Source organism: Schistocerca gregaria, chromosome 5, assembly GCF_023897955.1.
Source record: "Schistocerca gregaria isolate iqSchGreg1 chromosome 5, iqSchGreg1.2, whole genome shotgun sequence".
Lineage (NCBI taxonomy): Eukaryota > Metazoa > Arthropoda > Insecta > Orthoptera > Acrididae > Schistocerca > Schistocerca gregaria.
The window spans coordinates 318648716-318674615 of record NC_064924.1 but is presented as its reverse complement, the minus strand read 5'-3'; the positions used below and the strand labels follow the sequence as shown (position 1 = coordinate 318674615).

At 39.5% G+C, this 25900-nt stretch overlaps 1 protein-coding gene across 3 annotated transcripts in view; it reads left to right on the top strand.

Moving 5' to 3' along the window:
• The window catches only part of LOC126271957 (peptidylprolyl isomerase domain and WD repeat-containing protein 1), a 103658-nt gene that overhangs the window by 28910 nt on the left and 48848 nt on the right, over window positions 1-25900 (top strand). For all 3 annotated transcript variants that reach the window (XM_049974400.1, XM_049974396.1, XM_049974399.1), the window contains exon 5: window positions 7431-7518. In XM_049974400.1, coding sequence (XP_049830357.1) covers window positions 7431-7518 — 88 coding nt within the window. The remainder of the gene's footprint in view (window positions 1-7430; window positions 7519-25900) is intronic.

Genomic DNA, 25900 nt, shown 5'->3' with positions numbered 1-25900 from the left:
TTCATTAGTGTTGCCGCAATATCACCAGATTTCCCCAAATTATGGACTTCTATTTCTGTTGTGCATGTGTACACAATGAATTCCAAGACGTATCTAGTTTTACAGTCGCACAACATGAATGTTTTGATTCCAAATCTACTTTGTTTTGAAGGAATGTATTGTTTAAAAGATAAGCGACCTTTGAACAATAATAGGCTTTCATCAACACAGAGTCTTCTGTATGGATTAAACGCACTGTGGAAAGCCACACGAACTGTATCAGTTATTTTCCTAATTTTAAACAAACTGTCATCTCCACGATTGATCGACTTGTCACTAAAATGCAGCATTCTCAAAAGTAACATAAAATGGTCACAGGACATAACTTCGCCAAAAAACTGGAGTAATCAGAAGTACATCTCCGGACCAATATTCCTTTATTCTCAACTTTGTAACACTAGCCATGAGAAGTCAAATATCAATGAAGCTATACATTTCTTCAAAACCTGTACCTTTCTGGGTGGATAGTCAAGAACGAACTGATTCCACTGTGCCAAGCTGAAAGTGAAAAATTGGTTCATTTCAAGTGCTATAAATTCCAACAGATCTTGTAATAAATAAACACACACACACAAAATTTCAAGCTTTCACAACCAACAGTTGCTTCGTCAGGAAAGAGGGAAGGAGAGGGAAAGACGAAAGGATGTGGGTTTTAAGGGAGAGGGTAAGGAGTCATTCCAGTCCCAGGAATGTGTCTATCTACCAGTGCTTTCCCGTTTAGTAAGTCATGGAATCTTTGTTTTTAATATATTTTTCCCTTGTGGAATGTTTCTTTGTATTTTATTCAAGAGATCTAGTGATAGAAGTAGCATGAGAAAGGACAGAACGCTTGAATCAGTTGCTAGTTGGCAATTATGTCCTGAAGATGAGTCATCAAATGCATGAAGTGCTGGACTGAAATCACATTTTTGGCGATCAAATTTCTCATTCTCACTAAGGCGTAGCATTTTACAGATTGACGCGTCTTCACTTTCAGAAGCTGAAGAAGAACTGTCCTGGCGAGCTCTACTAGGTGAAGTATGTGGAGGTGTATTACTTCGAGATTCTTCTGATGAATCTTCATTATCACTACATTCTTTGAAGATGCCATACTCACTGTCACTGTCACTCCTTGTCAGTGCAACGACTCCGTTGTGCCATGAAACGGCAGGTGGCAAAAGCAGAATGCAGAATATCACATGAACCAGCTAGCACGAATGTCAAACAGAAACTGTGAAATCCGTAGCAGAGTGTTTCCCAGACAACAGGGACAGCAGCACAGAACAATAAATAGGTTACATCCATCCCAGGGAGTGCACGGCACAAAAGAATTTGCGACTGGCCGGAATGCAGCGCTGAGCGGCTATTGACGTCCGCAGGCCCACAGGCAGTAGAACTGGCTGCGGTAAAAGCTGTCATTAGGACTCAGGTACTGGCTAGGCTGCGCAGCAAATGCCATTTGCAGGGCCCATGGGAAAGCCCACTTCATCGGGAAACAATGTCCGCAGGCCCTGCGGCAAGTACTCCAAGGGTTAAAAATATCAAATGTTATGTGGAGGTTCATGTTGGATGTTCTTTTCTAAAAGATTAACTTGACGACAAGCTTCAAATTGTTTCATTAAATATTTGGTTATCATCATCTTCAGAATAATTACTACTCACCATATAGCAGAGATGATGAGTCATGAATAGGCACAACAAAAAAGACTGCCAAACAAAGCTTCCAGCAAAATAGGCCTTCATCAGAATAGACTTGTGTCAAGTGTCAATATTATGAGAAGGAACTGTGTGTGTGTGTGTGTGTGTGTGTGTGTGTGTGTGTGTGTGTGTGTGTGTGTGTGTTCTGATGAAGACTGAAAACTTTGTTTCACAGTCTTTTTGTTGTGCCTAGCTGTGTCTCGGCATCTTCACTGTATATCCTTTTCATAATATTATTATTCGATCCTGGATTTTCCATTGTTTGATTTCATCTTCAGAAAAGACTATGTCAGAATTCCATTGTTGGCTTTCCATCAGCATTGGTGTTTTTGAAGTTCAACCAGCAGTTACCAAAAAGTCTCTTAAATGGGCTATGTGGGGGAGATCTTAGAGCAAGTGATCAGCAGCCAACTGGTGTAGATACTGGTTATCAGGAATATCCTAGCCTCCCCCACTATGGCTTCATGAAGCATCAGTCTACCACCAGCAACCTAACCCTGCTCAAGGTGGTTTACAACAGCCTTTCCTACAAATACAGTATTTAATATGCATATTTTTGCTGCCTAATTTTCTTTTTGAGTGAGTGGTATCATTCTGAGTTTTAAACATCCTGAGAGATATGTGGGCCCTGAAAGGTGATCCTTACTTTTCGCACACTTGATGCAAAATGTAACTTAATACAGCCTCTTCAGCATATAAATTCTTTTGACCAGCGTGTTTTTGTTTGTTCTCTTCCACTGTTAGTAATGCACGAACACAGAAAAAAGCTGCATCTTTGCTTATCATGTGCAATACAGCTGATTTTCCCATTGTATAAGCTCACGACTACCCCTGCACAGGAAAGACTTATGTTATAACGTGTATCAAAATGTATTGATAATTTAAAATTTCAAGGAGGTATAGTGGCTGACCAGGAGGTGAAATGCCATCACTGGGGTAAGAACACTTAAAACAGATAAAAACCCATTCCTGGCTGTTGGAACTGTTAGTTCCTTTCTCAGGGAAGAAAGTGGAATAGACTGGGGAAATATGACATAGAAGGGCAGCCGACTAAAACTAGTAGGACGAGAAGTACCCTCCAGTTTTGAGGACAAGGTGAGACAACCCTCAAATGCCAAGTCACCTATCGTGTAGAGAAGCCTAATGATGACATATTTTAGTCTGTCTACAAATGCACCTATACTCTAGAAATCACTGTCAAGTGCACGGGTGAAGGTGCTTCTCAACAAACCCCATGTTAGGGTTTCTTAACGTTCCTGTCACATATGAGGTGTGTGACGAATAGTTGCTTTAAATACCTCTGTGTGCACATAGTTAGTGTAATCTTTTTTTCGCAGCCCATAAACAAGTGATATGTAGGTAGCTGAAGTATACTGCAGACTCTTCACGTAATATTGGTTCTTGAAACTTTGTAAGAATGCTTTCAAGTTGTAGTTGGTATTGTAGTATATATCCCTGTTTATTGGGCCACCACACTTGCTGTTATGCTTCGCAGGCCAGGTACAGCCTCTGCATTAGCTCGGGCCTTTTTTGTCTATAGAAGAGTCGCTGAGCTGTTTGCTGCCCAGCCTCCTGCAGCTGCCACAGTATCTGGAGGTGCAAGCCATATCAATTTGTGGCCTGCAGGTTGCCATAATCAACACTGCAGTCACAGGCACCTATTTTCACATGCTCGGGGCTCGTGTCCATGTGGCACCTCACTGGTATTCCTCCACTGGTGTACACTTAGGTTCTGACGGCATTTCGACCTCGGGCTTCAGACTTATCGCTAGCTGAGTCAAGCCTATGCTTTTTACCACAATGCCTACCTCTGCTGTTACCCATCACACAATGTTTCTCATGCCTTTGGCAGGAACACAGCCACTGGATGCATGTCAGCCACTGTGGGTGGCCTTGCTTCACTGGATCTGCTCCTTGACTGCCCACAAGTTCGTGGCCTTGTGGGACAGTGTCACTATGCCTCCTTAACACCTCCCTGCTTACTGCCACTACTGACAGTCAAAGATTTTGTCATAGTTGGCAATCACTACACATCATCTCCTGTTGTTCCAATGCATGCTTATCAGTCACTACCTTGGTACGGCATTTCGTTAACATTACTTCTGGTGTCTGTCTTCAAGTGTCGGCCAATTCAGGTTTTTGAGGTTTTTGAGCCATTCCATCATGTTAAGTTAAAACGATTGTGTGAACATTAATGATATCCTTCTTTATTCATGTTCATTATCCCCTGTTAGTCCTATTTGGTATGGATCCCACGCACTTGGGCAAAATTCTAATATAAGAGGCTCAAATTCAGTTTGACTTCTGAACTTGTTGCAGACCAGTTTTCTCAACTACTTGAGTTATCTCACATAACTGGTCTCGAATTGCTAGACACGCCAAGAAGGTAGCTAAGAAGACATTGATTTCTGAAGGACTACAAGAGGAAGAGATGATCCTCTCTGACAGCTCCCTCACTAGTTCTGGGACTGAAGAAGAAGAAACCCGTGGTTTGAGAATAGCTTCAAATTGAACAAGAACAGGTGACCATTATGAATGAAAGGAAGTGCAGCTGAACAAATAATGCTGGAGCTGGAATGAGGAATGAATGACCACCCAAAGAAGAATTATAGTGAGGCTGGGATAAAGAATGAGGGCAAATTGGGAAACAGATACAGCAGAAATGAAACAAGGGCAAGACTGACCAAATGAAACTGCGGTAGGAATGAAACCGACCTGACGGAAATGATGAATGACTGTTCTTTCGAAGGCTTTCCAGAAGCTTTCCGATCACTTTAGGGAACTGTTCCTTTGGACCCATTCCTTTTCGAATGACTGACTTCTGCTGTCTGAGATAGATGAGAATATCCTCCATACAATATTAATTTTACATACATAATATCATGTATCCTTTGCCAGATTTGCATTATGCTACTCTTAGTTTCAAAATATGTGTCTTGGCAGTCATTTCAATATGGTGAACACATTATGCTGAAGGTGTCTTGCTCCCTCATTTACTTGGCATATGTAGATCCCCAACATTGATTTCATAAGACTGATTTTGATTTTCCATGCCTCTCTTGTCTTTTGTGATACAAACAAGCAGCCAAATGTCTGATGATTGAAATAGTGTATATCTTCATGAGGAAAAGTTTGTCTGAAATTAAACTGAAAAGAATTTTAACACCAAGAAAGAGTTGTATGACATAAATGAAAGCTGGTAGGCGTGTTTGTACGTCTGAAAGATGATTATTTAAATTTTGTACCAATTGCATAAGAGTGCACAAGTAGTACCATGAGGATTCAAATCATGTATGCTTTAAATACAGTCTGTAACAATTGTGAGCATTAGTTACCTTTTGAGATTGGACATGGTGAATTGATGTTCATCAAGAATGCTTTTAAGCTGACAAAGATATCATTAACAACAACCCACTGAGTTTGAACGAGATCAGGGCCATGAGAAGCTGGATGTTCTTCCCTCCATGATATTGCAGAAAGTATTTGCGGGAAAGTAACCACTGTACATAACTGAAGGCAGCAGGGGTCATGAGAATGTACGGTCACAAGAAGACCGGGCTTCGGGCGGCCACGAAGCACTCAGTGTATCATACCACATCTGCAGCAGCAATGTGAGCAGCAGTTGGCACCACAGTGACCCAAAAAACTGTTACAAATCAATTATTTCAAGAACAGCTCTGAGCCAGATGCCCTGTAGCATGCATTCCACTGGCCCTGAACTACCCCCATTTGTGACTTCAGTGGTGTCAAGCAAGGGCAGGGTGGAGGTCTGTCATGTTTTCTGATGAAATCTGGTTCTCCCTTGATGCCAGTGATGGCTGTGTACTGGTTAGATGGAGGCCAATTGAGGGCCTGCAACCAGCCTGTCTACATGCTGGACACACTGAATCTGCACTTGGAGTTACAGTCTGGGTGTGATTTTGTATGTCAACAGGAGCACTTTTGTGGTTATCCCATGTACCGTGACTGAAAATTTGTACATCAGTCAGGTGGTTCGATCTGTTGTGGTGCCACTAACAAACAGCATTCCAGGGAGTGTTTTCCAACAGAGTAACGGCTGCCTGCATACTGCTGTTGTAACCCAATGTGCTCTACTACAGAGTGTCAACATGTTGGCTTGGCCTGCTTGATCACCAGATCTGTCTACAGTGGAGCTCTTATGGGACATTATCAGACAACAACTCCAGTCTCATCCACAAACAGCATTAATTGTCTCTGTGTTGACTGACCAGCATTCCCCTCCGCCACACACCGTCAGGTGGCTTGCGGAGTATGGATGTAGATGTAGACCAAGTGCAACAGGCATGGAACTCCATCCCCCAAACTGACATCCGGCATCTGTACAAGCATGCACATTTATATGCTTGCATTCAACATTCTGATGGTTACACCAGTTATTAATGTACCAGCAGTTCACATTTGCAGTGGCCTATTTTGTGCTTACATTGACCAGTGATCTTGCAATGCCAATCTCTTACATATGTATTTATTTTTGGCCATAATAGCTACATTTGTGAACCATGACTCTGTGGGATAATTATTTATTTGTAAAAATAAATAAATAAAAAAGTGACTGGTAGCAGAAATTACAAATAAATAATTATCCCATTCAGTCACAGTTCACAAACGTAGCTAATATGGGCGAAAATAATTATGATTCAACCATTCAAGCTGTAAAAGTATTTCATACATATAAAAAAATTAAAAAGTGACTGGTAGCAGAAATTACAAATAAATAAAGATCTTACATATGTTGTCTAGACAAATGTATTCCCAACATTTCATTACTTTATGGTAATTATTTTTTGGTGTTGTGATTTTTTTCCCATCAGTGTAGACAGAAAAATGTCAATTTATCATGTGACAGCAGCAGACTTTTAGGCCAGAAAGGTGACATAAATGTTAAAATTTGGCACAAGAGCAGTCTGTTAACTTAGTGGAACGTGTTGTAAGAAACAACACTATTTAGGTGCCTGTGTCTTTGCCTGCCCCTCTACCTGTTTATAGTCTCATTCCCCACAATCTAATGTAAAAATCATTGTAAATTTTTGACATGTCTCCTGTACGCAAACCAAATGAATTGCAAATGTATGTCATGAGATGAATAAAACACAATTCACAATTATCATTTGCTAGCTGAAGGAACCACAGTTTTAACAGATTAGGCATCTGTCTTATTATTATTTGAACCATTGTTTTCTGTCAGTTTCTGAATATTTCTGTTGTGTCTACATATAATTTTGTTGTTATTTCCAAGAGGAATTTCATTACGGTTTTGGTAATGCCCCTCAATAGACTTGTAAATCAGCAAGACTAGTCATTTTGACAAAGTATTATTGAGAGCATAATTAAACTACCATTATATTTCCACTCATTAAGTGTGACTGTAAAAGGAGTTAAATTAGTGCTCTTTTTAAATTATATTTACAGTCAGCCTATAGTACATTCTAGTTCTGCATTAGATTACTCTTATTAAGCATACACATCATTTGTGTGAAAAAACTGCATCGAATTCAGTAATGTGCCCTCTTTTTAAGGATAAATTAGATTATAAGCTGAATATTACAAAGGGGTCACTATCATGCAGTTTTTAGATTTCTGTCCACATTAAGACTTCTCTGTTTGGATTTTCTCTGTATACTGTACTCTCATAAGGCTTATTTCTGTCTTTAAAACACAACATATAGTAAAATTGGTCATTCTTGTTGTTTTAGATATGATAAACATGATGCGTCTTGACTACACTCCACTATGCTGTGAATGGATCCATTGCCCAGGTGATGCAATTTCAGCTCTTGCTGTGTGAGTGAATTCGTTTTTGTTCTTTATTCTCATTTAGGACTGATGGTGTCTAGAAATGTTGAAATTTTATTGTTTCCTATTAAGTTAGTGGTAACTCAGCCTGAAACAGGCAGTTTAGTATTTAGAGAGTAACTGCATGACTTGTCATGTAGTCATCAGGAGCTCATGCAATGCCTCTAGTTGCAACAAGTCAGAGAACACCAGAAACACACACACACACACACACACACACACACACACACACACACACACACCTACAAATAAATAAATTGTATTCACAAAGCCTTCAGGCACTTGGAATGAGTCAAGTTGTACATTAACGGAAGCAACTTGCAGCTTTTCTGACAAGATGTAATTTATATACTTGGAGAAAACATCAGCCACAACAAAAATACAACAATAACCATTTTTACTTTTTGGTAAACTTCCAGAAAAATCGATAGCAAGTAAGTGCATAGATTCCTCAGGTGTTTTATTTTGCATCTCACCTTGACAAGTTCTGTTACTTACCTTGACTCTCTGGCACTTGTCACAAGCAGATAGTTCTTTCCTAACCTTTTTAGCCATATTATAGAAATAAACATTTTCTTGTAGCTTTTGTATACATTTGAATACCACAGTGTCCGTAACTCTCATGTATATACTTAACCAACTTTCCAGCTTCTTCCTCTAGCCAACATAACTTCCACTCATCAGAAGGCACGTGAGATCTCCTGAAAAGTGTTCCTTTGTTATAATACCTGTCCAATTTTTCATAACCTCTTTCGCCTAAAGAACTCTTTACTAACCTCCAGTTTGAATCATGGTTTTGGTTCCTTCTAGTTTTGTTACACATTGTGCTAATAATATTCTCATCATGTATACCCTTCATATATCTGATTTAAAACTCTTTTTCCTCATTTTGATCAACATTTTCATTACTGCCACACAATGGCATCCTTGACAAGGCATCTGCAACAAAATTGTCTGCACCTTTAATATATACAGGGTGAAGCAAAGTTTGCCCACTCGGGCTTCGCAGCGCGACTCCCCACATGCCAGTGATAAAAAATGTCTGTCCCAAAATTTCGTCTGGCGAGTACATTCGGCAGAAAAGGACGTTAAAGAGAGAGAATCTGGCAACACTGTAACCATATGTATGGTGACTACCCCTATCAGCACATATTGATTGTACTGTGCAGTTGGTCCAGTGTATAAAGTTTTGGGTTAGTATGCAGGAGGTCAAGGGTTCGATCCTGGGTTGGGGCGCATTTTTTTTTTTTTTTTAATTTGCTAATTTCATTCTGACATTTTATTATTTAATATACAACATTGCTTAGGTCACACGTATCCTAAATTTACAACATTTTTTAATGCTGAACATAACTAATACGTGGTTAGACAAATAAGAAATAGACAGTTGAAATAAATGACCTGTCATAGGAGAGAATAACTACAAAAACCATATCAGTTTTGAAATTCTAGAGATGCCAGCACAGTACAATAACACAGCTTCTACTTACCATCTATACTACATGTAATATGAGCACTCAGACGTCGCACATTAGCAACCAGTGACAACAATAATATCCATATTAATGACTGCACGACCTTCACAACAGAATAAGTTGTCCTCAGAACAACAGATGTTCAAAGCAACCTCCCTCCATGTCCAAACACTGTGCAATTCACTGGTTCATACAGCTCTGTGCCCTTTGCACCAAAGGTGCATCCACAGTAACAAGAGCAGGGTTTAGGTCAGCTGAAAGTGAGTGCCATACAACTGGACCACCATATCCAAGCCATTTCCCTGGAAATGTTCTGTCCAAATACTGTTGCACATTAATTCCAGAGTGTGGAGGTGCACCATCACGTTGGAACCATATCCTCTGCCGAACATGCAGTGGAAAATCTTCCAGCACATCAGGCAAATAGTTCGAGAGGAATGCATGATTTCTTTCCTGCAGTCATGTCTGCTTGTGTCTGTGTATGTGCAGATGGATATGTGTGTGTGTGTGTGTGTGTGTGTGTGTGTGTGTGTGTGTGTGTGTGTGTGTGTGTGCAAGTGTATACCTACCTTTTTTTCCCCCTAAGGTAAGTCTTTCCGCTCCCGGGATTGGAATGACTCCTTACCCTCTCCCTTAAAACCCACATCCTTTCGTCTTTCTTTCTTTCCTGAAGAAGCAACCATCGGTTTCGAAAGCTAGTAATTCTGTGTGTGTGTGTGTGTGTGTGTGTGTGTGTGTGTGTGTGTGTGTGTGTGTGTGTGTGTTTTGTTGATTGTGCCTGTCTGCCGGCGCTTTCCCGCTTGGTAAGTCTTGGAATCTTTGTTGTATATATATAATAACACACACACACATAATTTCGAGCTTTCGCACCCGGTGGCTGCTTCGTCAGGAAAGAGGGAAGGAAAAGGAAAGATGAAAGGATGTGGGTTTTAAGGGAGAGGGTAAGGAGTCATTCCAATCCCGGGAGCGGAAAGACTTACCTTAGGGGGAAAAAAGGATAGGTATATACTCACGCGTGCGCGCGCGCACACACACACACACACACACACACACACACACACACACACACACACACATCCATCCATACATACACAGACACAAGTAGACATATTTAAATATGCACACACACACACACACACACACACACACATATCCATCCATACATACACAGACACAAGCAGACATATTTAAATATGCCTGCTTGTGTCTGTGTATGTATGTATGGATATGTGAGTGTGTGTGTGTGTGTGTGTGTGTGAGTGCGCGCGCGCGCGCGCGCGCGAGTATATACCTATCCTTTTTGCCCCCTAAGGTAAGTCTTTCCGCTCGCGGGATTGGAATGACTCCTTACCCTCTCCCTTAAAACCCACATCCTTTCATCTTTCCTTTTCCTTCCTTCTTTCCTGACAAAGCAGCCGCTGGTTGCGAAAGCTCAAAATTTTGTGTGTTATTTTATTGTGCCTGTCTACCGGCGCTTTCCCGCTTGGTAAGTCTTGGAATCTTTGTTTTTATATATTTTTCCCATGTGGAAGTTTCTTTCTATTTTATATAAAGATTCACCAGAACTCTTAAATACACTACTGGCCATTAAAATTGCTACACCATGAAGATGATGTGCTACAGACGCGAAATTTAACCGACGGGAAGGAGATGCTGTGATGTGCAAATGATTAGCTTTTCAGAGCATTCACACAAGGTTGGCACCGGTGGCGACACCTACAACGTGCTGAGATGAAAGTTTCCAACCGATTTCTCATATACAAACAGCAGTTGACCGGAGTTCCCTGGTGAAATGTTGTGATGCCTCATGTAAGGAGGAGAAATGCGTACCATCATGTTTCCGACTTTGATAAAGGTCGGATTGTGGCCTATTGCAATTGCGGTTTATCATATCGTGACATTGCTGCTCGTGTTGGTCGTGATCCAATGACTGTTTGCAGAATATGGAATTGGTGGGTTCAGGAGGATAATACGGAATGCTTTGCTGGATCCCAATAGCCTCGTATCACTAGCAGTCTAGATGACAGGCATCTTATCCGCATAACTGTAACGTATCGTGCAGCCACATCTCAATCCCTGAGTCAACAGATGGGACGTTTGCAAGACAACAACCTTATGCACGAACAGTTTCACGACGTTTGCAGCAGCATGGACTATCAGCTTGGAGACCGTGGCTGCGGTTACCCTTGACGCTTCATCACAGACAGGAGCGCCTGCGATGGTGTACTCAACAACGAACCTGGGTGCACGAATGGCAAAACGTCATTTTTTCGGATGAATCCAGGTTCTGTTTACAGCATCACGATGGTCGCATCCGTGTTTAGCGACATCGCGGTGAACGCACATTGGAAGCGTGATGGTATGAGGTACCATTGGTTACATGTCTCAGTCACCTCTTGTTCGCATTGATGGCACTTTGAACAGTGGACATTACATTTCAGATGTGTTACGACTTGTGGCTCTACCCTTCATTCAATCCCCGTGAAACCCTCCATTTCAGCAGGATAATGCACGACTGCATGTGGCAGGTCATTCTGGATACAGAAAATATTCGACTGCTGCCCTGGCCGAGCAACTGGCTCGTTACAATATGTCAGTCACTACTCTTGATGAACTGCAGTATCGTGTTGAAGCTGCACGGGCAGCTGTACCTGTACATGCCATCCAAGCTCTGTTTGACTCAGTGCCCTGGCGTATCAAGGCCGTTATTATGGCCAGAGGTGGTTGTTCTGGGTACTGATTTTTCAGTATCTATGCACCCAAATTGCGTGAAAATGTAATCACATGTCAGTTCTAGTATATTTGTCCAATGAATACCTGTTTATCATCTGCATTTCTTCTTGGTCTAGCAATTTTAATGGTCAGTAGTGTAGTCTTTGGTATCTGTAGGGGACTCCTGTGAGCTATGTTAGCATAACCTCTGGTACTGCAGCTGGAAACTTAAAAGGCTGGTATGGAGGGAGAAATTTAGAGTTGTGGTTTAACACATAGCTGTGTAAGGTTATACATCTAGTTCAAACGACATGTGAAGTGTGGTTCTGCCCAGACATGTTGCTGGAGAGAAGCAGAGGGAGGGGGAGGAAAGGAGCAGAAGGTGGAGATGAGGAGGGAGAGAGGGAAGGGAGAGACTGAGGGTGAGCACCACCTCTCTCCTCCTCTCTCTCCCCTCTTTTTTCACCCCTCCCCTCTTTCCCTCCAACTCCCCCTTCCTTTATCCATCTCTCTCCATTTCTCTTTTACCTCCCTGTCTCCCACCTCATCTCCACTTTCTTTTCGTCTTGTTGTACAGCTGCTGAGTCATCTGTCAAAAAACCTGCCTCATGCTATCCCGCTGCTCCCGTCCTCACCTTGTGCATCCCCTCCTCATCTCCACCTGCCCAGGCAACGGCTGACCTGCTTTCTTCTAAGAGTAACTTTGGGACCGCGAAACTGCTGATCTCGCCATTTGACCCCATAAACCCTTTCAATTAATCAGTCAATTAATGTCAAAATTTTTCAGAGAAAAATGCTAAATGTGTCTGGAAATCAGGGAAATAACAGGGAATTTGACTTGGGAAACTTGTGACAACCCTGATTATTCTTAGTATCTTTATTTGCTCTCCCCATCTCTGTTTATGTGCTACAACACTGACTCTGAATAAAATTATAGCCACCAGGATTATCTCAAGGTACTGTCTCCCTTGGGCATATATCTTGTGCTGGACTGTGGCAATTCTTTCAATCTCATGCAGAATTTTTGTAGCTCATTTGGAGACTGCTTTTATGTAGTCTTAGAAAAGTTGGATCAGCATTGAGACATCAACCAGGATACAAACAGACCTGTTGTGTATTGAGTGACATGTTTTCTAGACTGAAGACTGTATTCCTTGTCCTACACAGTTTACTTTTCAGGAATATGTAAGTTGTGTTGTTTACTGTCAGCTAGTTGTCCAGCATCAACTTTGCACCAAGGCTAACATTTCTTGTCCGTCTGTGGTCTGGAGTCCTCTGGAACAATAGCCAGCAATTCATTTGCATATAGCACAAATCTTACAGTTCCTTGACTTGCTTCCAGTAGTTCAAGAAGAGTCTGTGTTGCTATTTCCCAAAAAGTATACCCTTAGACGGGTGCTTATGATCACCCCTTTGTGGTGTTTCTTCATGTTGCTGCAGGACATTTACATTGTGCGTTGAGGTTTATGTAATGATCTTGCAGGCTCAAATAAAGTCAATTTTGAACTTGTAGCTGAGCCTGGGGAAAAGGAATGCCACTATAAACGAGCAAAAGCTCCCTGGACATTAATCATCATTATTATGGCAAAGCAAAACCTCAGTTGTATGAGAAATTCTATATCTGATATATTGCATCTATGACAAATCTGGAAGCCATGTTGATTACAATGTAGTCCTGTATGTCCCCTGTGGTATCCACGAGTAAATAAGCCTTTCGTGGACTTTTCCCAGGGTATTCAAAAGACATATTGGTCAGTAAGATTTCACAAAAGTAGCATCTCTGTCTTAACCTTTTTGAAAACTGTTGCATTAGTTGCTGTCAAACTGTTAGGCAACCTTGCCTTCATTAGATAATTACTCAAAAGTACTGTCATATAAGGCTCTAACTGACGCGTCCTTTTGCAGAACTTCTGTGCAGATCCTCTCTGGGTGGGAGCTTTGCCTCTCATTAAAGACAGTATAGTATACTGTGCAAATGGCACTACCGCTGATGGCAAATTGTATGTTACATTCATCTAGCTCCTAAGTTGCTGCTGTTGTTTGCTGCCCTGTTCCATCATTCCCTGGCGGTAAAAGGTGTCCCAAAACTAACGAAAGAAGTAATTCTGATAGAAGATGCTTGTTTATTATTAAACATGGTAAATTTTCTATTGATTTGTAAAATATACAGTGTAGGGCTATTCATTGAATAGAGTACCAGTTAAATGGTTTCCACAGATTTGCTAGCATATACACACACTTTTGTTGGAATTCTCCATGACCTTTTTGTGTGAATGTGGCTGAATTTTATCAGCATAGCACTCAGTTTCCTACTTCTCAGCATTGATGGTCATGGGCTCATTGCCATAAATCTTAGAGTTCAAAGATCCCTAAGAGAAAAATCCAATGGCTTTAAATCACATGATCTGGATTGTCAATTCTGATCATCAGAGCAGGAAAGTTCAGACTAGGAAATGACTTGTACACTAATTAGGGTTGTTTCTCTGGCTGAATGACATACAGCACCATCTTGTTGAAACTACTTGTCATTCACATCCATATCTTCTAATTTAGGCACAAAAAACTGGGTTATCATCTAGTAATAGCAAGCATCTGTCGTTGCCTGACCAACTGCATGTTTGAATAAGAGTCATCCTTTGGTGTTTCCAGGCCAACATCCACGTCAAAACAGTGATTGTTTCTCAACAATCACTTGCAGATTTTCTGAATCCCAAATGCAACAATTTTGTCAGTTTACCAAACCATCAAAATGAAAGTGGGTCTAATCACTGAAGATAGTTTTGTTTGAAAAATGAGCATCCACTTATTGTTGTTTTATAATCCATCCGACAAATTTTATTCACTGTGTGCTGTAAATAGGCTTGAATTCATGAGTCAGTTGACTTTTGTGTTCATGAAGTTAGAAATCTTTCATGAGACTACTCCATATAGAGTGTATCGAAATATCCAGTTCTTGTCTACACTGCTAAATTTCACCCGCATCCAGCTCTTTGGGAGGTAGTACTAAAACCATTTTGTCCAGTTTCAATTTTATGTCACAGTTAGCTTTTTGAAGATTAAGCAAGATGATGATATAATTGCTTGTAGTGAACCCATTTAGTACTTGCCATTTTGAGGTGTGTTAACTGCACTCTTATTGGCCATAGTCACATTTATGTTTGTTGTGGTTTCTGATTTTCCAGAATGTGTATGTGTTGGGTTGGGACTATTCAGTTTGTATATGCTTAAATCTTGTATCATGCCTACTAGTTCAGTTCCCCTTTGGTTTGTTCCCCCTCGTATGCACAATACAAACTTTGCATTGCCATCGAGAGGAAAGATGTGGCATCTGTACCACTAATACCAGCAGCATTAAAAGTCACAAAAATATCATCTATCTCTTAGTTCAACTGAAAATAGATGCTTATCAGCAGGCAATAGAAACCTAAAACCTGTGTTTCTGTACCTGACATAGTTTTCTGCCTGTAATGTTCCTTTTAAAAACAACAATGCCAGCCCTTGATTTGGCTTTTGCCATTACTGCCCACGCTTGTGACAGTGAGACCACAAGTTTACCATTTCTGATATACAGTATTTGGATACATACTACATCCAAGCGCACCATTCTTCTTCCATTTTACGTATCTCATGTGTGCAGTTGTGCTTTGCATAGCATTTATTTGCACCACCTGTGCTGACTTGCTCTTTATCGTGGCTTCTTAGTGGTTGGAAGGGTGGTTTTAATCGAAGAACAGCTTGCCATAACCTTTTACTAAATATCAGTACACTTTCTCAAAGTTTGCAGATTCTGGATGACATGTAAACACTCTTCTCAGCAAATTACACAGTTCTACTATAATTGTCGGTGAGTTATTGAGATAAAGATGTATATGATTTACTGTCTCTGATACTGCAGTACTCTCTTGGGCTGCGCCAGTATACCTCAAGGTAATAGGCAAATGGTTGAGTTCTTCCAGTTCGGCTTATCTCATTTAGTCCTCACATTTTCTGTGTATCTCTGCAGAAACTTATTAATAGTCACTGGACCTCTTCACATCTAGTGAGAGGTACCAATTAGTTACAGCTTTCTTTGTTACTACATTTATCCAGTCAACCCATGGAATTTACTGTGATGGGATGCCTTGTGTACCTCAGTGATACAGATATCTGCACTGTAAATGCAACTCATCAGAGGGGTACCTGTGGAGAGGCCAGACTATATATTATTCTTGTACATGGGCTGCACCTTTTTCAGTAGTTGTAGGGAAAGCAGTGTGGATGATTGGCTGATCTTGTCGTGTAACATTAAACGAAATGGCCTTGCTATATTGTTGATGGGAAAGGCTAAAAACAGTGGAAACTACCATCAGTATATTTCCTGAGGACATACAGTTGTGCTGTATGGTGATCTCTTAATCTAGTAAGTAGTTTAGAGAATGTAAAACGGGCACTGGAGAAATTGATGGTAAATATAGAGGTAATTACTGAAATGCAGAGGGAGGAAGAACAGGATTTCTGGTGAGATTATTACAGGATTATTAATACAAAATCAAATAGAAGTAACTCAAGAGTAAGCCTAATAAAGAATAAGAGAATATAAATGTGGATGAACTACTATGAACAATACAGTATAGCTAATGCATTATCATAGCCAAAATAGACACAAAGCTAATACTCACCTCAGTAGTGCACATGCCTATATATGCCTACTAGCTCTGCAGATGGTGAAGACATTCAAAGACTGTAATGAAATAAGATAAATTATTCATTTCGTTAAGAAAAATGAAAATTTAACTGTGTAAGGCAGCTAGAATTCAGTAGCAGGAAAAGGAAGATAAGGAAAAATAGTAGGAAAACATGGATTAAGGGAAAGGGATAAAAGGGGAAGATGCCTGGTAGAATTTTGCACAGAGCCATGATTAAGTCATTGCAAACACTTGGTTTAAGAACCATGAAAGAGGGCTTTGTATGTGGAAGAGACCTTGGAGAGACAACAAGATTTTAGAAGTATTATATAGTGGTAAGACAGAGAGCTCGAAACCAGATTTTAAACTGCAAAATATTTCATTGGGTACATCTAGACTTTGATCATAATTTATTGGTTATCAACTGCACATTATAACTGAATAAATAGCAGAATGATAGGAAATTAAGGAGATGGGGGTGTTGATTATTTCTCCCTTCATCCCGTTCCCCCATTCCACATTCTCCTACTATTTTTCCTTATATTCGTCTTTGTACTGTTGAATTCCAGTCCCCTACACAGTTAAAGGTTCCTTTGTTGACAAAATGAATAATTTCTTTTGTCTCATTACACATTCTTTGAATCTCTTCTACATCAGCAGACCAGTAGATGAATGTACTTATATTACTGTGGTTGCTGAGAATTTGAAAGAGAGAAGTAGGTAATGACTGGAACAGAGGAATCAAACACAATCAAACATATTAGAAGACAAATGCATATTTTTGAGAGATGGATAGTGAATACATTAGATGAATAATTAGGCAAAAAGACAAAGTGAAATCTTTGGATAACACGCCGTGATAATTCTGTTGAATTTTCTGCTTGTTTTGTCAGTCAGCTGCAAGCACTAGATCTGCTTCTAATCAATTAATTCACATGGAAGAACCTTTATTCGTCACAATATAAATTTTAACAATATTATGAGAAAGAAAGTTGCTACTCACCATACAGCGGAGATGCTGAGTCGCAGATAGGCACAACAAAGAGACTCTCACAATTATAACTCTGCAACTCAGCATCTCTGCTATATGGTGAGTAGCAACTATCCTTCTCATATAATTTTTACATTCCATCCTGGATACAACTTAAATTTTCACATAATAACAATAAAAAATCTTTGAATGTGTGACATACAAGCCATTCAGAGCAAAATTTTTGTAACTTTCAAGTAGTGACTACAATCTTGAAGTCAGTAGATGGAGATTGATAAATTATACTAACCACACTGGAATTAAGTAGCATTACAGGAAATTGTGCAGCAGTATTAGTGTGATGGGTTCTAGATGACTGCATGAAAATTCTGCCTGATGACCATCTTTCAAACAGTAGATGTAAGTTTACAATTAATAGATCAGAGAACTTTTTAGTCTGAGATTACAGTGGAGTAAATAAGCCAAAACATTATGATGATCTGCTTAATGATGTGTTGGTCTAACTTTGGAAAGCAATGTCCCAGAATTCTGTGTGACATAGATTCAACAAATCCTTGGTAAGATGTTGGAGTTGTGTGGTACTACATGTTGTCTATGCAAAGGTCATGTGATTCCTGTCAATAACTGGGTGATGGTTTGTGGGCATGGATCTTGTGCTTTCTTAGCATCCCAGATGTGTTCCATCAAGTTCAGATGAGGCAAATTTAGTAGCCGGCCGGGGTGGCCGAGCGGTTCTAGGCGCTACAGCCTGGAACCGCGCGACCGCTACGGTCGCAGGTTCGAATCCTGCCTCGGGCATGGATGTGTGTGATGTCCTTTGGTTAGTTAGGTTTAAGTAGTTCTAAGGGACTGATGACCTCAGACGTTAAGTCCCATAGTGCTCAGAGCCATTTGAATTTTTGATGCAAATTTAGTGTCTAAGACATCAACATGAGTTAACTATCATGTTTCTCAAACCAGTGTAGTATTATTCTGACCGTGTGACACAGATAGTTATCCTGCTGAAAGATGCTATTACTGTCAGGAATGTAGCTGGTCCACAGTAATGTCCACATAGTCCACAGCTATTCTGTTGCCTTCAGTTACTACCACAGGTTCCCTGGCTGCCTGGAGGAATTATTCCCATAGGATAATTATGATCCTACAGGTCTGCATCAATGGCACAATTCATGTTTTGAACAGCCATTTGCCTAAATGGTGGCATGTGATCAAGGTGCAACAAAACATAATTCATTCAATCAGGTGGCATGTTCATTAATGTGTACTGGATGGTGTTTTCCTAAATACTTGTTGTGCCTGCACCAGCATTGCAATCTGTCCTCAGATCTACCATTTTTGACCATATCATTATTCAAAAATATCAAGGTACAATGAGCATGAGCTGGAACAGTTACCTTTAAGTAATGCATTTTTCAGAAACTGCATCGTGTACATAACTGAATCAATCATTAGCCAGCCATCTTAAGACTAGTAAACTTGTTGAACAACACAAATCTCCATTGTTAAAACAACTTGGGAGACTAATAATCAAAGACCCATTTTCCTTAAATCAGAAAAATATTGTGTGCAAACAAATGTATGGAATCCATTACTATCTTAGCAAACCAGCTATATTTACTTATGTAATAATAGTGACATTTGGCTCTGATGCAGAATAAAATTCTCAATTGGTGACTGAAAACATTACAGTCTCTTGATGAATAAATCTCTGTATACAAGGTGATTATAATTAAACTTTCAAACCACTGTAGAAATAACACCACTGGTCAGAATGACGTAAAATTGCTACAAATATTATCAGAGAATGGGGAAAACGTGTGGCAGAAGAAAAATAAATAGTTAAAAAATGTAGCAATAGATGCCGCTGTAAGCATCATAATTTAAAGAGTTGTTGACAACAAATGACAAAGGAATCATACAACATTGCCTAAGGTGTACATTTGACATTAAACAAACTGTACTACTCAGTGTGCATGGGTATACAGGTGTGATACTATTAGTTACGGAAGCCCATCCACCACGACAAGGTCATATCACATCAGCTGGGAAAAACAGTTTTGAATTGTCCTGAGGCCAAAAACTGCATAAAAACCACCAATCAAAATTTTAGTGTGACTGGTGCAAAAGATGTTCAATATGCTGTCCACCATATTCTGCAACAAGTTAAAATCGAGAAACAGCATGTTACACAACTGATAAAAGTGTTTTTGGGGTCATGTTCAGAATGTGTTGTGCAGTGCGTGCCTTCAATGCAGCTAAGTTTGCAATCAGAACACTGAACACACCTTTCAGATAGCCCCACAGCCAGAAGTCAAATGGGTTAAGATCAGGTGATCGGGACAGCCAGCTCTAGGGAAATGGCGGCTGATAATTTCACCATTTCCGAAATGGCACTTCAACATCTGCTTAACTGGGTTTGCCATGTGCGGAGGTGCGCCATCTTGCATAAAAATGATCCCATCCACACATCCATGCTGTTGGAGAGTTGGAATGATGTGGTTGTGCAAAGGACACTCATAGTGCTTACCAGTGACGGTACAGGTAACAGGACTGAAAGCACGTGTCTCTTCAAAAAAAATATGGCCCTATAATAAATGATGCCATAAACCCACACCACACAGTGACCTATTCAAGATGAAGTGGTATTGGCTGATTTGCGTGTGGATTTTCTGTTGCCCATATTCGACAATTCTGTGTATTGACATATCCTGTCAGATGGAAGTGGGCTTCCAGAGCCAGTCATTGTCCACATCTGTGCGAGCAATAAATTCTAAAGCAAAGGTCTCTCTTGCTGGCAGGTCAACAGGAAGCAGTTTGTGGACATGGGTAATTTTGAATGGATAGCAAAGAAGGGTGTTTCATAGGATTTTACACACTGTGCTCACACGTTATGCCCAATGTTCGGGCAATTCTCCATGCACTACACGTTCACACACCACGACTCATCTCCTTCTGCATTGCTGTGGTCATTGATTCCACTAACATTGAATCAATTCGCTTCCTCCCTCTACAAAATTGCACACCAATAGAATCCGTCTTTTTGAATTTCTGAATCATTTTCTCCAGACCCATGGCAGTCGCCGGAACAACGCCTTTTTTCAAACCCTTCAGTGTTCAGTACCTCTGCTGAGTGGTGTGTGTACAGTCATCATTCTTGTAAAACAACTTTACAAGCAGAGCGCGATCCTGCATTGAGACAATCATGGCGAATGTTGCAGATGCGAAAGAAAGCTATGTACCCAATGTGTTTATACCAACTTCAGTGGGATGTTCACATGACAGGTGTTTTCATTTACATACTCTGACTCATACAGCATCATCTATTGATCAATTTTAACACTATTTTTTTTGCTTCTGCCATACATTTCCCCCTTCTTCGATAACATTACGTTGCAATTTGATGTCATTCTGACCAATTTTGTTATTTCTACAGTGTTTAGAAAGTTTAACTTTAATTGTAATCACCCTGTATAAAGAGCAGTGTACTGACTGACTGACTGACTGACTGACTCATCACCACCCAACCCAAACTTCTAAGGATAGAAACTTGTTTGGAGAAGGTGTGGGTTTTATACTGTAGACTTTTCTTCTTCTTCTTCTTCGTTTTTGACTTCTCAGTTACAAATATAAGAATACTTGTTTCAAATAAAATAGAAAGAAACTTCCACATGGGAAAAATATAATAAAAACAAAGATTCCAAGACTTACCAAGTGGGAAACCGCCGGCAGACAGGCACATGAACAAGACACCCAAACACACACACAGAATTGCTAGCTTTCGCAACCGATGGTTGCTTATTCAGGAAGGAGAGGGAAAGACGAAAAGATGTGGGTTTTAAGGGAGAGGGTAAGGAGTCATTCCAATCCCGGGAGTGGAAAGACTTCCCTTAGGGGAAAAAAAGGACAGGTGTACACTCGCGCGCACACACACACACACACACACATATCCATCCGCACATACACAGACCTCTGTGTATGTGCGGATGGATATGTGTGTGTGTGTGCGAGTGTACACCTGTCCTTTTTTTCCCCTAAGGGAAGTCTTTCCGCTCCCGGGATTGGAATGACTCCTTACCCTCTCCCTTAAAACCCACATCCTTTCGTCTTTCCCTCTCCTTCCTGAAGAATACTTGTTTCAATATTTTTGGAAATTCAATCCCTAAGGGGGTGAAATAGGGGATGAATTTTTTTGAAAAGATTTTATTTATGAAAGCCTTTTTAAAGCTAAATCTATGAAAATTTAATTTTGGCTTCCTAGTTAGAAATAAAAATAAAGTGTTTCACTGTTTTTGATAACTCAGTCGCTGTGGGGGTGAGACAGGATTAAGGTTGTTGTAGATTTATTTCATTTTACAAGCGTTTTTGAAGCTAAATCAATGAAAAATTGTATAATAATAATAATAATAATAATAATAAGTGTTAGAAATGAACCAAATGCATGTCACTATTTTTTGAAATTCACTCCCCTCCCCCTCCCCCTCCCAACCCCTGAGTAAGTGAAATAGGTGGCGAATAATTTTATGAAAATATTTTATTCTGAAAGCATATTTAAAGCTAGATCTTTGAAAATTGGTGTTTGACTTCTTGGTTAGAGATGAAAAAATCAGTGTTCACTGTTTTTGGAAATTCAACCCCTAAGGCGGTGAGATAGGGTCAGACTGATTCACTGGCTCATCACCACCAAGCCCAAACTGTTAAGTATAGAAACTTGAAGTTTGGAGAGTGTGTGAATTTTATACTGTAGGCATTATTTAAAAAGAGGTTGTCCAAAACTCCAGTACTAAGGGGGTGAAATATTAGATGAAAAGCTTTTTGAAAGTGTATCACTATTAAGGAAATTTTGAAGCTTGGTTCCTCAATCAGGAAATAAAAATAAATACGTGTTCAGGATTTTTGGAGATTCAACCACTATGGGTGTGTAATAGTGGATGAAAGATTTTTTGAAAATAAGTAATTACTGAAGAACTACTAAAGGATTTTAAGGCTACATCGATGGAAATTGGTATTCGACTTCTCAGTTAGAAACAATAATAATAATAATAATAATAATAAAAAGTGTTTTAGTGGTTCTGGAAATTCAGACCGTAAGATAGTGCAGTAGGGGATGAAAATTTTTGAGGAAATGTTTTGTTATATTAAAAAAAATTTAAAGATAAATTTATGAAAATTGGAATTTCACTTCTAATATATAAAGAAATATTTGTTAGGGGATCAAAGTAGCTATGGAAATATCTCCACAAGAACACAAAAGCCATGATTAATAGAAACTCTGGACTCCCAACTACCAGAATTGCTTTTTGGTCAGAAATACATTCAGATAATACTTTGCTTATATGGTCTTAGTCAGTGTAAAAACTTAGAAGGTGTTGCAGGTAGTGAACAACATAAGAATTTGATTAAATAAAAGCAAAAAAATGTCTGCGGCCTATACAGTCTACGCGAGAGAAGCAGCGGATGCTAAGCTAGTATACATATAAGAAGTATTTTGCCTTTTTATGTGCTATTTACATGGTGCTATGGTTGGCCCGCTAGATGGCACTGTCATAGGTCAAACGGATATCAACTGCGTTTTTTAAAAATAGGAACCCCCATTTTTTATTACGTATTCATGTAGTACGTAAAGAAATATTAATGTTTTAGTTGGACCACTTTTTTTCGCTTTGTGATAGATTGCGCTGCAATAGTCACAAACATATGGCTCATAATTTTAGATGAACAGTTGGTAACAGGTAGGTTTTTTAAATTAAAATACAGAACGTAGGTATGTTTGAACATTTTAGTTTGGTTGTTCCAGTCGTTGCCATGCAATTCCTGGTGCATGGAAATATGGTACAGGTGCAATCAATGTTGATGTAGCGTTCTCAACACCGACGTTTTTGAGATTCCCAATTCTCACGCAATTTGTCTGCTACTGATGTGCAGATTAGCCACGACAGCAGCTAAAACACATACTTGGGCATCATCATTTGTTGCAGGTTGTGGTAGATGTTTCACATGTGGCTGAACACTTCCTATTTCCTTAAATAACGTAACTATCTGGTGAACGGTCTGGACACTTGGATGATCTCACCCTGGATACTGAGCAGCATACATAGCACATGCCCGTTAAGCATTTTGATCACAATAGCCATACATCAACACGATATCGACCTTTTACGCCATTGGTAAACGGTCTATTTTAACACGGGTAATGTATCACGAAGCAAATACCATCCGCACTGGCGGACTGTTACGTGGTACCGCTTACTTATATGTTTGTGACCAATACAGCTCCATCTATCTCAAAGCGAAAAAAGTGGTCCAACTACAACATTCATATTTCTTTACGTACTACACGAATATGTTATAAAAAATGGGGGTTCCTATTTAAAAAAACACAGTTGATATCCGTTTGACCTATGGCAGCACCATCTAGTGGGCCAACCATAGCGCCATCTGGTTTCCCCCTTGAAGCTAGACAAGTTTCATTCTCTGTAGTTTTTTCGTTTGACGCTTATTTCGTGAGATATTTGCCCTGGTCACTATCAATGGACCACTCTGTATAATGTTTCTGTGTCACATTAATATTCAACTCTAAACTATGTTTGTTCTGTAGAAATACAGATTCCTCTTTGTGAAAAATAAACAAAATAAATTGGTGCGTCAGTATTTTAGTTGCAATATGTTCCACAGCCATAACAACTGTCCTGAATGACAGTAACTTGTCTCACTGACCGCTGTACTTGGATTAAAACCTCCTCCTCATTTTCTTTTCTTCACTACTGTATTTTTTTTTTTAGCTTTTTCTAGTTTATAGGACCAGTGTTTATTGAAGTGTGACATAATTCTATTCAACTCACCACACTTTTGATAAATCCAAGACAATTTGTCACCAGTGGATCTATACCCAATCAATTACTTCAGATGGAAACTATTTTGTTCATCTTCAGATTATTTGTCCCTTTCCATATCAAAGTTTTCCAAGTTTTCATATTTGGTTTGTCTTTTAGAAATTATTTCAGTTTTACTAACATGTATCAGAAGTCAGAACAACCTCTTATTCACAGTGACGTAATATGGTTTGTGGGTTCCATCAGCTAATCCTGCTGCAAAACCTGGTGATATGAGAACGAAGACAATCATCTTAATTTGGATGCTTATTTAGAAAGGCTTTTTAAGCAGTTTTTGTATTTCAATCAAAGCAAGAGGTCAAAATGCCTCACTTGTGACATCTAGTTTGATGTAAAAGGTGATGTTTTAGTTACTGTTAATTAATGAAAGCATCAAAAAGATATATCAATAGCGTTCATAATACTTTGCCTACGTGAAGTCTAGCTACAGCTTAGCAATTCTTTGATCAAACATATTAGTTTGATACACACCGTGATAACATTCTATTTAATTTTTAGTTTAATAGTTTTCCAGGGATTTTTCATTTTTATGCGTTTTTAGCCTTTTTACTCCTTCCAACGCCTTTTAACCTGGTTCAATCAAAATGCTATAAACACAGCTGGCATGCAACCAGAACCAGCAGTTTCTGAGGGGGCCCTAGTGCACTGAACTATCTATTATTAGTGAGCAACATGAAGTAAATTTACACAATACTTATTTTGAATCATTAGACATGCTGTGATCCTGATGAAAGGCTTGTCGGATGCCATGGGAATGAAACCACCAGCCACTAAAATAAAAACAGCAGCCTCAGCAACTTTTGACAGTAGCACTTGTGTGGGTGGTTGTTGTAGTGAGAGTCTTGGCAGATGCTTTAGCAGAAGATAGATGTGCTTTTGTTTCCAAGATGATGCTGCATTATTTTTCCCTAAGGTGAAGGTGGCAACACTGATTCACTGAAGCAGCAAAATACCTGAGTTGTTCAGAGCTTTGACCTCATGTTGTTTATGTACAGCATAATAATAAACTGAGATTATTCAAAGTGTTTGTTTTGCATTTACAAAGTTAAAGATCACTGCAAACATAAATATGAAGCTGTGGACCCACAACCCATGACAAAAACAACTGCAAGATAAGTATATTCATGAAATTTGTGGATATGTGAATCTACATTAATTAATTTCTCAAATTAATACCAATTAAATTATGCAATAAGTAGATGTCAAAGTTGACACATTCTGAGTCCATGTTGCTACAGAAGTTGTGATCCTTGTTAGATGTTTCTAATAAGTTACATACTATGTTTCATCATAACATGGTTTGGCACTTACACCATTGAGCAATAAACATATTGAGCTAATCAATTTTTAACTTGGACAGTCAGTTTCCGTTATGCGGAAGAGGAATCTTTTGCCTTGTCCACCTGATTGTATGTTTGTGCAGCTGTTATACAGTATCAGTGCCAGCACCGGTCCCAGAGTGAGACCATTTCCTTAATTCTGCGGTGTAGCAAGACATTGACTGTGAAATGTAACAACTTCAATAAACAGTGATCTTATGCCTTTGAAAATAGATACACAGGTGAAAATGTACAGTAGTGAAGAATGCAGAATAAAAGGACATTTTAACCCATAAGATAAAAGGCAGTGTGACAGAGT